Below are 13,203 nucleotides of genomic sequence, written 5' to 3' on the forward strand. Positions count from 1 at the left end.
CAAGTAGACTTCAAAACTGATCTTGTCTTTTATAGTCTGTCCTTCAGATCTGAACTTGTCCCTTACAACTCTGCAACATCATTCTGTATTTCCAGCTGTACATTCTTCATCTACCATATCTTCTCACTGTGGAAAGTTTAAACTTGCTGTTGTATCTTCCATGGAAACTCTAGCTCTTTGTTTTTTCAGCATCAGCTGATACTGTAGGATACTTAATTACGATCAGTGTCTAAAGCTATTGACTTCATGAATTATATGGTTTTGATATGTGTGGCTAAACTAACCTGATGTCATAATTGTTGTTGAGATTGCTAAATGGAAATACAGGAGAAAAATCTCACTTGAGAAGACTGAGACCTTAATCAACTTTCCATTCTTATCAAGTGCCTGAAATGTTCTGTTCAGTGCAGAACTCTTATCCATGATGAAAGCATAAGCATTAAATAAAATGGGATATCTGAATTGCAGAGAGACTTCTTGTATGGTTGCCAGTTCCACCCTTAAGTGTGTATAATCAGATGCCAGTCAGCTACACCAGTGTACACAGCTATTTGCTATAGAGTATGTGGAGTTTTAGGCTAGATGTGAAGAACTGTGTGGAAGTTCCATAAGGCCTAGTTAGCGTCTGTAGGAGAAGCTTTTCTTGAAATTATTAGTGGAAGCAATAGTTGATGGAAAACATTAGAGATCGGATGGAAGCAGTGTGTTGTACAAATGTATTTTATCTTAGGTTCAAGACTCTGTACACAGGAATTTTTGTTTACTTACCTTTAAGTGGTTACTTTTCATTAGGCATACTTTCATGTTAGCAAGTAACTAATACTCTGCAAAACTAATGTAACTGATGTCTGACAGATGGAAGAAACCAAACTGTGATGTTTGATACTCTTGAGGACTGGCGTGATGAGTTGGAACGGACTAAAGGGAATGTGAAATATAAAGCAGTAGTCACCAATGAAGGCTACAGAGTCTCTGAAAAGTAAGCTTGTCCTGGCTAATAGTAAACTCTTGATATATATCTCATTAGTATCTGTAAAAATTAATGCTCAGCATTTAAGGTAGCACTATACTCCTTTGTGGATACTAGTTTCTATTTTTTTAATAGAAAAACTTGGCTTGGGACCTCAGGAGGTCATCTTCTCCACTGCCCTGCTCAAGCTAGGCTAACTTCAACATTAGATTAGATTGCTCAGGGCCTTGGTCAGTCAAGTTTTGAATATCTTTCAAGATGGAGAATACCACCTTAAATGGTACAGGAAATATGTGGGTCTAGTAGGCACACTGTGACATGGCTTTATTAGTCAGGGTGAATTTTTGCTAGTCCTGTACTTTTACTCTGACAAAACTCCAAGTTACATGCAGCTGAGTTACTCATGCTTTTTTGTAATAAAAATAACTGGTTTAAGGTATATCTGCAAAAGTGCTAATGGAAGTTAAATTGCATCTTCTTTAGTGGAAGAGTAGAGATGCATAGTTCTGTCACATTCACCAAGTGGTATCAGTGATCTTTCAGAGGTACACAAGGCTTTGTGTAGTACCCATGTTTAATAACCAATTCTGAAAGACCTTGAAAACAAGGTTTAAAAATAGAACTAAATTTTAACTATTAATTGTAGAACTGTATTGAGAGACCCAAGCGGAGGTTAAGTATGTAGTTGCTTCTGTGGGCCTTGAATGTAGGTAGTGCTGGCTGATAATAGGAACTGAGTTACACTAAATGATATTCTTTAATTTTGATGCAAAATACTTACAAGGCATGGAAACAAAATTGATTGTCTGATATTGTAAGGGTATCTTTGAAACTGCTGAGAGCCTGAGAGAACCAAAGCAGTTTTAAAGATCAGTCTCGGATGTTACAGTTAAATGTGGGACTTAATTGCAGCATTGGAAAGGCAGGAGAATGTTGCATTAAAAATAGTGAACAGCTCAAGATTGGGGAAAGAAAACCTTATCTAACTGAAAATAGAGGGAGGGTTTTGAGGATGACATAATTACCTAGTGGGAAAGATTTCTGTAGCTATAAGAGTGAATATATAATTAGCATGTGGGCTAGAACACTTGCCATCATTACAAGGAGCATGGAGACTGTTCTTTGTTCAGCTCTCAAGTAAAAGAAGCTTTTTGTCATCTTAGGTTGCCTTTGTATTTTGTTGTTCCTATATGTGTCTCTGAAGAGAGTATCTTGAAGTTCCAAGGCAGAGGCATTCCTGTAAGTATATATGCGCTGTGGAAGGATAATGGGAAATGTTACAGAGAAGGCCAAACTTCAGCTGGTGTTTTAGATGTTATTGCATTTTAACTTAAATTTGTTTTTAACAGTTGATGCACAGTACACTAAATCTGTAGAAGGAGAAATAGATGTTGGAAGGAGAGGCACACACAGTTTTCCTGTATTCCCCTAAACAGTGTAAAGCAAAATACATGGCTTATTGGTTCACAGCCCCCATTTACTTATCAAATGTCTAATGTCCTATAGTTGCACATGCTACTAGTATGTCTTTCCATCTGCATCTTTAATGAGACTGAGTATCTGAGCATCTAGGTGATATGGGATGTAGGGCTTGAAATGCTATTTAGAAACTGAGTTGAAGACTATGCATGTGTGGATCTAGGTGAAAACCTCCAATTAGCTAGCTTGGGTATCAGTAATAGTAAGGTGGTGGTGATGCAGTATTCTTGCAAAGCCAAGTAGCCCAACTGAAAAACTAGTTCTACCAGTCTTGATGGAAAATGAAATTAAATATGCTCTTCTGCTCCCTGCAGCAAAGTGGCTTTGACTTCCTACGTAGCACTGCAGTCTATGAACTGGTAAGACAATGTAGGAACAAAGAGCAAAGAAATCATTTATGACACTTTACCTTAGTTGCTGAGTGTCTATCAAATTTGCCAATGAAAACAGTGTGCGTTTCATGTTCTTAATTTAATTGGTCCTTGGTGAAGATATTGTCCTGCCTAATTTGGCCTTTCAGACAGTGAAGTTGAAAGTAGTTTGGTTGACTTGTTCTCACATAGTCAACATGACAGCTTACGGTGTCTGTTACGTAGGAGTAGAAGTGTGGTGTTTTTTTAAGCTTAGGAAGCTAGTGTCAAAACAAGCTTGGCTATATGAAGTCTGTTTGAGGTAGAAGTGAGGTGACAATATAGCCATTTCTTTCACCCTTGATGGTGGTTGTATGGTTTCTGCATCCTTCTGAGGTATGCCTCTTGACTAGTATAAGTTGGTAGCACAGAACTTTAACTTTCTTACTAGGTTTTGTAACCTGTCTGCAAACTATAGACTTATCCTAGGAAGTGGAAGCCACCCTGGATTCATTTCTCTTCTCCATGAGTAGCCTCAGACTAAACTTACTGATTCTTTTGGCAGTTATTGGAGAGAAACAAGGATGTATATAGGTGACCGAGTCCTAATTTGGCTTCTGTAATTTTCCTGATGAAAGGGATGCTGACCTTAAGTTTTGAAGCAAGTTTAAAGGTCTGCTTGAAAGCTGCAAGCAGATGATGTGACTCAACAAATCCTTAGCAAGTATAAAGGAGATGAGGAGCTTTGTAGTTGCAGGTGTTTGTTGTAGCAAGTCAGTCCTCAGTCTGGTTTAGTTGTGGAGTTCTTGTTTAATATCTTATATTTTGTATGCCTAGATGACACTGACTTATGCATAGCTCATTTGGGAAGGCATGACAGTGTATTTTGAGAGTTACCTTGAGGCTGAAATATAAGAAAAACACCACTATGTATGTCTGTGTGGAGAAACTGATGGGTACTTTATAAAAGCCACTTAAAGGAGCTGACTTTGGCACATCTCTAGCATAATTTGGCAGTAGCCATTTTGATCAATTTTTTCACCTGTCAGCAGAGTTGAGAAACTAGTGTTTTGATATAATCTGGCATCTTATGTGTTCTGTCTGCATAGAGCTCTGCTTAAAGCTTGCAGCTGATAACAGTGTACTGAGGCATTTAGTTTTGGTGCAGATGTACAGGTTTGCTACCAATGGGTTCACTGGGTACACCAAAAATTCCACAAAGCATAGCATGGAGAAATCTACTGTAAGGACTTAGTCAATCTCAGCAAATGCTTTGTACAGGACAGTTGACCAATTATTACTTGATAAATATCTTTCTGCAGATTTGGTGTTGGTCTTGCCATAATGGGGCTGCTCTTCTCAAAATGTCTGCATTTCCCAAAGAACAGGATGACAGCACTTCACAAATGCAAAAAGCCTTCTTGGATGGGTCAGTAATAGCTATTCTGTCCACAACACTTTGCTTGGTATGGACCTTGCTTCTCTTTTTCCATATATGCTATGTCTTTAAGCTTGCACGCATCAGGAAACGAGTTCTAGATCTAAAAGTAGTTTTTACAGTGGTATTGCTTTAAGCCCTTGGCCTGACTGCATCATTGGTCAATCTTGCAGGACTGTAACCTCACTGAAGACTTATTTGTGGAAAATATATGTACTAGATCAATCTGTACCTACTGTGGATAGGTGGGGGAAATTGGCTTATTTCTAAGTAAAGCAGCTCCAAACTGTGTAGGTCTTAACTGCAGTGAAAGTATCATTAACTGAAGGGTTCAACTGTGTTTGCAAGCAAGTGAAGTCCAGGCTTTTTGTTGCTAAACATAATTTGCAAGCTGAGATTTAAATCTTTCTGTAAGCTTAGCTGCTCTCTCAGAACTAAACTTCTGTCCTTGTATGATCTTGTATAATCCGAAGTGACCTGAAATGGCTGAGACAATCTAGCAGTTCACTACTGCTGCTTTCAGGTGTAATGGCAGACAGTACATTGTTTCAGCTGAGTTAGAGAGCCAAGCAGAAGTCTTGAAAAACGTCAAAGCTAACACAAGGGGAAGAGCACAGCTGCCTAGCTGGGAGTTGCAGCAATGACTTGCTGTTGCTTTTTCTAGTTTACCTACTTAGAGTTCTGGAGAGTTTTTTTTTTTAGCAGTAGCAAAATAGATTAGTTTGGATCAGTATATACACATCATATTGCTTCACTATTAGCTCTTTGTTCTTCAGAGTCTGTTAACTGCACGGAAGGGATAGATGGTAGCTTAATTAGGCACTTTAAAAAACAAACAAAAAAAGGTTTTAAGTTAAATATACTTGCATGGGAAAGGCATTTAACCCTTCCTGCAGATTCTCTAACATTTCCCCTTTGAAATGAGGATGTTCACATGATTTATGGCTTTTTTTATAATGCTATTTCAAAATGTGAAAGTAAGAAAAACTAGCAGTAAGCTTTAACAAGATATTAACTGATATTCTGGGCCCTTGTCTTTGGCCATCAGAACTTGCTGGCTATGTTTTTGTTGGAGTGCTAGTGGTTAACCACTAATGTTTAAAAATACGTCTACAAATTGTGCATAAGGGTTTGTTAACATGCTATTGTAATGGTAATCTGAACTCTTAACCACACAGCATAATGTGCTATTGACAGCTTTTCTTGTTGAAGAGGTTTGTGTGGAGCCTGATCTTCTGGCATAAACTGCTCATTTCAGTTTGGAACAAGTGTCATAGTTTATAAATGATTTCATTCCATTTGAAAAAGATCTGATGCATCCTCGAGTAGGTCTAATGATCAGCATTTCTGAAGTAGACTCCTGTAATACTCACTTAAAGCAGGCTTTTGTGTTACAAAGTACAGCAAACAAATTGCTTTGTCCTGTATTGGCCAAGTGCCTGCAAGGCTTCACTCTGAAGTATAAGCTAGAGCAGCTTTTCCCAAATCTTAACAATAAAAAGCTAGCATGACCATGGAGCAGTTTACTAAGCTGATGCTCCTCTGGGGTGATGTTTGTCTGAGTACTTGACTCATAGACAGCCTCTGGAGTCTTAAAATGAGAGGATGTTCTGGATCCAGACCAAAGGTTCATCTAGCCCAGGTTAATCTCCACCTCCCCCCTGCTTTCCCATCTCTGAGGGGAAAAATTAGCAGATACGCAGCGTAGGGAAGTACAGGGGGAGGTGTACTCTTGTTTGAGTCCAAATTATTTCTGCTCTCCTTTATTCATGTGTTTTATGAGCAGACCTGGCAGCTAAGTGTCAGAATGCAATTCAGTTGGTAAAAGTCAACAAAAATTCAAAGTGCGTTGGAAGGTTTGGCTGTTTCTGTGCATCCCTTTTCTCTGGATTCACCTCTGTGAAGATGATACCTATTAAAGAAGCAATAATACAAAACTGAGTAACCTTTGTAATATTTATAAAGCTCTGCAAATATGCACAAACATTGTATCTTTTATATCAGTGTAACAGTTAAGAGCAGCAAAACTTGTTCAAAGCTTGTAGGCAAGCTTCTTGCCAGTATTTTAAAATGCATGGAGAAAATTAGGTTTTCAGTGTGTATATTTCTTAGTCTTATAGCTGTTTCCCAAATCATGCATGCTAACTTTGTTTCCAGTGATAATAGTATTTCTGTGTGAAGCAGAAGGCTTAATCTCTTGATAATTCAATTTAGAATCTATAAGACAATTAGTAAACCTCCTTATGAGCTCCTGAAAACGGATGACCTGTCCAGCAGCCTTCCATCTCTGCAAGATATCCAGATTGCATACACAAGATTTAAACAGCTGTTTTTGATAGGTAAGTAACTTTAAAATAGTCCTTAGTCTCTAAAGTGACTGAGATACAAAACAATGCTGAGTTTTGTCTCATGAATGCAGTTCTTGTTTGTATTGGTGTTTTGCTTTTGATTGTAGTTTAAAAGCAGTCTTCTAAACATTTAACTGAAGGCTGTGCTTATTACTCATGTATTAATGGAGTTGTGTAGTTTTCAAACTTACTGGGACAGTTTAGCAAGACATTATCAGAAAGTGGTTTTCGAAGAGTTAGAGCAATTACTGGAGTTGAAATGTGAGTTATACATTAGCTGCATTTGAACTATCATGTGAGATTTTCAATCTTGCCTGGTTCATTTAAGTTGAATATTAATTATTAAGCCTTTGGGCTGTGTCAAGAGTTGAGACTAAATGCTAATTGATTTTTGCCCTAATTCTTGTTTTGAACCAGCTGCACTTCAAAACATCTGAAGTGTGAACTTGCTTAAAATTGTCACTCTCATTGCAGAGCTAACATAACTACAGTAAATAACAAGTCCTCTTGAAAGGAATAAAAATGGGAGCCATGTGCAAGTGTAATCTAGGTTTTCAAGCTCTTTTGTAACACCTTAACTATTTTGTCATGAAACAGTACCTCTGGGAAGAAAAGGGTCCAACTGCATAAGCACAGTGGCCTATCTTGGAAAGTGGGTCCTTTACAATATAACATGGGTGCAAGTGTTGCAGTACCCTATCTTGTGACATGCTGAACATTGGCCGCAGTTCACTCAAGGCTACTGATGTTGCACATGATAGAACTGGTCATCAGTGAGAAATTAACTTTTGTAGCATAGCCTGCACGCTCTATTAAGTTCTGTGGGGTTTTTTTTAATGGAATTTAGCTGATAAGTTGATATTGATTGCAATTTAGTGTGAATAGCTTCTGGTAAATTTGCAGTAAAGATTTCAGTGACACTCTGAAGAGAAGTCCAGGATATATGGGGTATTTGGCTGAGTTTCACATTGAGCTTTTTTTGCCTAGAAATTAACGCTGTTAGATCTGCAATGAATCTTTCATACTTACTATAGTTTTGTGTGTTTTAGTAATTTACCCTTCTTTAGTTGGGGGAAGAAGGTGAGGGCTGAACTTAAGTTCTTTAAACATCAGTCATTAAATGTTGCATATTTAAAAGTTATAAATGTCTGAGTATCTTACATTGTTTGGAACTAAGAATATGTTAAAACTGCATTCCAGCATACTTTTTCTTACAGCTTTTTAAATGAGCTTTGTTAATAGACAGCAGCTCACTAAATACAGCACTACATGCTAGCAGTCTGAGAACTATTCAGATAATTTTTTGCAGGTGTATTAAAACCTTACAGGAATTCAGACTTACTATTATTTTTCAAAGTCTTAACCCATTAACTACTACTTCTGTTCTTCACATGCCTACCTGATTTGATCTAAGTAACTTTAAATGTAAGTTACATCTCCTGAATATGTCTGAACTGAAAGGAAGTTTCAGTTATAAAAACCTTTAAATGAAGCAGATAGCAACCATAGGTTGCTGCCTGAAGGAGGATTTTGATGGGAAAGCTAAATTTTACTCCTCTTATTCTTTGAAGTGTTGCAAAGGTAGCTTACTTGTTTTGCTGGATGGATCACAAGTCTCAGTGTATGCCAGTTCTCCACATGCCTTAAATGAGGCTTTAAAGCCCTTTTTGGGTCCTTAAATGCTACTGGAGTATTTCTTTAATGCCCTAAAAGTAGGGAGGAAGGGAAAGCTCCATCTCTATTATAATGTTCTTAAGCAAAATACCACCATTAAATGGTAAAACAAGCAGAAAATGTCTTTTTTTAGTTTCCAGTTTGACTTGAAATTAACTTTGGCTGGGAGATAACTGCCTAACCAAGCAGTTCTCTGTAATGGAAAAGGGCTAAAGAACACTTCAGTGAGGAATATGAATGTGATCACATGGCAGGGTGGGGAACCTGATCTTCCTACAGGCAGGAAAGACAGACCCCTTTTCCTTGATTATATTGTGAGGTGTGGGGTGTTCTTGGTTTTCTTGGCTTTTGTGTTTTTATGACTAGAAACTGATACTATAATTTTGCCTTGGTTCAGAGTGGATAGATGTCCTCTGAATGGTGGTGATAAGCTACAGAACATGAGATTTGGGTGTGAGGAGAAATTCTTAAAATTGAATGGAAAGAGCATGAATTGGGGAGCCTGATATGTGAAAGGCCTTCTACTTAAAGGTCAGACAGTGAATTTGGGGAAGTTAATTGGGAAGGATTGGAGAAGGCTACATCTAATGTGAACAGAATGACTAGGGAACTTTGAAGATGTGCTCTACTGCTTAAGGTGCAGAAGACAACTAGTTTCTATGGCCCAGGTGAAATGAATTGGGAAAAGAAGCATTTTAAATGTGAACAGAATGAGGGGGGGAGTAAGCAAGGAGGCAGAACAGTTACAGGCACAGTCAATCCAGATACACCTGTGCACTTAAGGATCCTAGGTGAGAGCTGTAGAAGACAAGACGGAAGTGAGTATGTGTTGGGAGTAAATAGCTGAAGTGTATGGAGAGACTTTGAGAGGTGAAAATAGGAAGTTACGCAGAAGCATGGAGGATGGAAGCTCAAGAACAGAGGGAAGCGTTGCATACCTCAAACTCTTCTGTTGTAGTAAGATTGTACCTTGGGCATCCAGGCTGGTAGCTTATGCAGGAAAGATGATCTAGTCTGGTTTTAATGGACCACATCAGCTTATGAAAGCCTTCCAGTTTCTGAATACTGGCTTTAATAGAAGTAAGAGTAAGAGACTGAGACTGCATTTTACCAGTTATAAAATTCCCAATGCCTAGTGAAATTCATAAGTGTAGCAACTTAGAGGTGTTGCACTGGCTTCCTTGGTTGTCTTGATTCCCTTTTTTGATGGTTTTTTTCTTTTCTTAGCAGTTGATGAAAGCTGTCTAAAACTTTTTTCCAAGTAGTCTTATACCATATAAATTTATCTGGCCCCCTTTTAAAACCATTCATGTTTCCAGCTCCAATGGCAATAACTTTCAAAATCCAGCCTCCTTAGGTTGAGCTTCATACAGAATGTGCTTTAAAGTTGAGACAACTGGATCTCAGAAGTAAGAATTCATCTCCTGTGATTAAACTTTTTCCGCTGTTGACAAACAAGACTTCTTGGTGTGGCTACTGAACCTACAGCATACTTTTTAAAAAAAGCCAATTCTGCTACAAAGCTTTATTGGTATTGGTAAGACTACTTTGCTTCCTATCTTAAGCATAAAGAGGGTGTCCACTTAAACAGTGATTAGGATTGACTCCTTAGTATTGGTTGTTTCAAAACTCTTCATACTTGAAGGCTAATACAACAGATGGCTGTAGTAACAATTCAGCACTGTGTATATGTGAACAAGCTAAACTTTTGTTTTTTGCAGATAACAATGCAGACTTCTGGGCTACTGATGTGAAATGGTTTTCATTGTTGGAAAGCACAAACTGGCTAGAGATCATCAGGTTTGCTACATATAACTTTCTGGGCTTCAAATTACTAAATGAATTTGTAGTGGGTTTTGTAGCTATTTTCTTGAAACACAAAGGCATTCTTCACTTCCATTAAGAAAGAAAATAAGATGGACTTATCCCATTTATATCTTTTATTTCCACAACTTGAGCCTGTATTTTTACAGGCAGAATTGTGTTAAGCTTCCCATGTTAAAAGATGTGAGAAGCAGCAGATCATTCTGATTAAAACTCTTCCAGCAAACCTATTAAAGTCATCCAGTAATTTCCCTCCTGTTCTTAGTCACCTTCTTTCCAAACTGAAGAATCCTATTTGTTTCTTGCATGAAACCTATTTCATGTCTCTGACTAGCCTTGCCATTCTTCTCTGTACTCCTATAATATCCTTTAGGACGGGATGAACTGCAGTACTCAAGATGTTAGCCCACCACAGATTTATAAAATGACAGTTGTTCTCAGTTTTGTCCCCTTCCTCTACTGATTGTTCCTCAAGTTCTTTTTTCTTCTCTCAGCAGTCCACAGTGAGTAAGTCTTGGCATGGTATTGGCTAACTTAAGGCTTATTGTAGTGAAATATTGAAGTTATTTTTTGTCTTCAGTTTTGCTTTGTACTAGCTGAATTACCTGTCAGTTTATTATGCGATCAGCTTGCTGTCGGGAAGAGCTTCTTCAGTCTTCTGCAGTCAGCTTTAGTTCTTTCTATTCTGAATAACTATCAACAAATGTTACCATACTGTTATTCATTCCTTATTTTGGAGTTCACAAATAAGCTGAATGAGAGGGAGGTTCTAGTGAAGGTCGAATGTTGAGGAAAGCGGTGACATAACTACAATTATAAGTAATTAAAAGTAAATATCAGTCCAAGTTCTTGTCTTTGCTTTGTTTTGAGACTGGTCATTTCCATATGTGAATCCCGTTACTTCCTGAATCAGCCTATTCTTGGCTCTCGCAGTCAGTAGAAATTCCTCTTCAGCTAGTCTAGATGCTAGAACAAAGAATCTGACAACTCCATGCTTGTGGAATAAACTATCAACTTTTTTTAATGACCTAAGTAGCTGCAAAAATCCTAGTTTGTGTGCAAGCTTTTGCTGAAAATACCAACTTTATGAAGAGTTAGGACTAGAAACCAACTACTTGACACATGGTTTTGTGTGTGGGATCTTTAATCCCACTTGGTCATCCTTGTGTGATAATCTTTTGAATAAATTTTGTCTCCATGTTTACACAATCAGATTGCTTTTTCTTCCCTCTGCCCCTCAAAAACATATTGCAGGAGAAATATACTGTATAGGAGATTAGAAAAATAAGTGTGGTGATATTGATTCTTCCCAAGATAGAGATCTGGACATAAGCAATGGTAGCAGTTTGTGTGGTGGCTGGTACTGGTCCAGAATAAAATATTATATTATGATTGTACAGAGATAACTGGAAATGCAAGGCTGATTGCCAAATAAAGATACCTTTTGAAAGTTTGCTCTTGAAACTAAATGATCTCTCATTTACGCAAGTTGAGCATGTTTTCATAGTCATTTTGAAAGACTAGTCAAGCCTCAGTAGTATGAAGTTCCAACTCCTTTTAGGGAAAACCAATGAGAGAAACTTAACTGTAAAAATGCTGTTAAAATGTCCACTTATTTTTCCTTATACCACAATAGGCGATTCTTGAAGAAAGCAATTGAAGTTGCTGAATGTCTGGAAAGACAGCATACAAATGTTCTCCTTATAGGTAAGAATTTCATGAGTTTCTTATTTTTTATATATTTTAATTCTTTTTACTCTCTAAATGTAGCCTAAGCTGTCAGTTTAATTATGATAGAGGCTGCTAAAATTCATAAGCATTGGTACTTTTAAGTACTTAAGCCTTGTACACTCCTGGAATTGCTTTCTTAACTTGGTAAGTATAGTCCCAGACTAAGAGGGTGATGTGAATTTGAAAGCTAGTGATGAATTTGCATGTAAGTCATGTTACCTCTTATACATTCCTGTCTCCTAAATCATTTTATTAAAGGCCTCCTGGACCTTTTGCTATACTTAAAATTGTTGTTTTTCAAGAAATCTCTGAAAAGATGTCTTAATTTTGGTTCTAGTGACAGAGTAGTACATAGTGCCTTTATTAAAAATACATGAAAGAGGATGCTTTTGTATACATTTTGAACAGTTTGTCCTCGTTTGGGCACAGTGATCAAATGGAGAAACAAACTTAATGTTAACCTTTAACCTGTTTTCAGATTACTGATTTAGGCTCTCCACACACACACATACTGCCATTTGAGAAGCTTAGTGTGGGGAGAAGATGCTTCCCAGAAGGCATCTGAAGGGTGGAGAGTGCATGTTGCATAAGGAGGCAGTTTCAGTGCTGCCACGCACTCCTTACCTCAGGTCCCTTGGACATGTTTTAAGATACTTTAAGTCCCAGTCACACCTCATGAAGAGGCATGTGCAGGATAGGAAGGGTAGGGGTGGATCACTGGCCTGCTAGCATAGGGCAGAAGGGGCAGTAGGTGCATTGTGGGAGACCAGAGGGAGCAGGGGTCAAAGTTATAGCAGTAGTAGGTGTTTCCTTCTGATGTTTTATTGTCAAAGTATTATCCTGGTAAAAGTGTACAATAAACTTCGGTTTTTACAAAAGCAAGTATTGGAAACATTTCTCTCTGCTATACCACTTGTAAGAAATTGTACTTCACACTTATAGAGAAGCACACAATTTTGTTTATTTAGCCAAAACTAGCAATACTTCTATGTCATTCCTAAAACTTTGGGGCAGGGAAGCAATGTGTTTTTTTTCTTCTCCTCTGTAGAAGAGAGTGCTACTGATCTGTGCTGTGTAATCTCCAGTCTGGTTCAAGTGATGATGGATTCATACAGCAGAACAAAGTCAGGATTTCAGAGCCTTATTCAGAAGGAGTGGGTAACTGGAGGCCATGGCTTTTTGGATCGTTGCAACCACTTGCATAAAAATGACAAAGAGGAGGTACTACTTCTTTAATTTCTTTACATACTATTTAAAAGCTTACTAAGTATTAAGATGGACTTGGATGTCAGTCCAGAAAATCTAATTTTCCTGAGGATCTTTGTTTTGCTTCATGGGTTGATGTTTTGTACAGTGTCACTATTTTTGTTTAGAGTTCAACCATGTCTT

The 13,203-nt window shown here is 37.8% G+C and overlaps 1 protein-coding gene across 4 annotated transcripts in view; it reads left to right on the forward strand.

Moving 5' to 3' along the window:
• LOC135324442 (myotubularin-related protein 12-like) overlaps positions 1-13,203 on the forward strand; it is a 34,460-nt gene that overhangs the window by 15,680 nt on the left and 5,577 nt on the right. For all 4 annotated transcript variants that reach the window (XM_064500771.1, XM_064500770.1, XM_064500772.1 and 1 more), the window contains 7 exons: positions 856-979; positions 2,134-2,209; positions 4,122-4,228; positions 6,452-6,576; positions 9,981-10,059; positions 11,720-11,790; positions 12,863-13,035. In XM_064500771.1, coding sequence (XP_064356841.1) covers positions 856-979; positions 2,134-2,209; positions 4,122-4,228; positions 6,452-6,576; positions 9,981-10,059; positions 11,720-11,790; positions 12,863-13,035 — 755 coding nt within the window. The remainder of the gene's footprint in view (positions 1-855; positions 980-2,133; positions 2,210-4,121; positions 4,229-6,451; positions 6,577-9,980; positions 10,060-11,719; positions 11,791-12,862; positions 13,036-13,203) is intronic.

The sequence above is a fragment of the Dromaius novaehollandiae genome, chromosome W, assembly GCF_036370855.1.
Source record: "Dromaius novaehollandiae isolate bDroNov1 chromosome W, bDroNov1.hap1, whole genome shotgun sequence".
In the NCBI taxonomy this organism is placed as follows: domain Eukaryota; kingdom Metazoa; phylum Chordata; class Aves; order Casuariiformes; family Dromaiidae; genus Dromaius; species Dromaius novaehollandiae.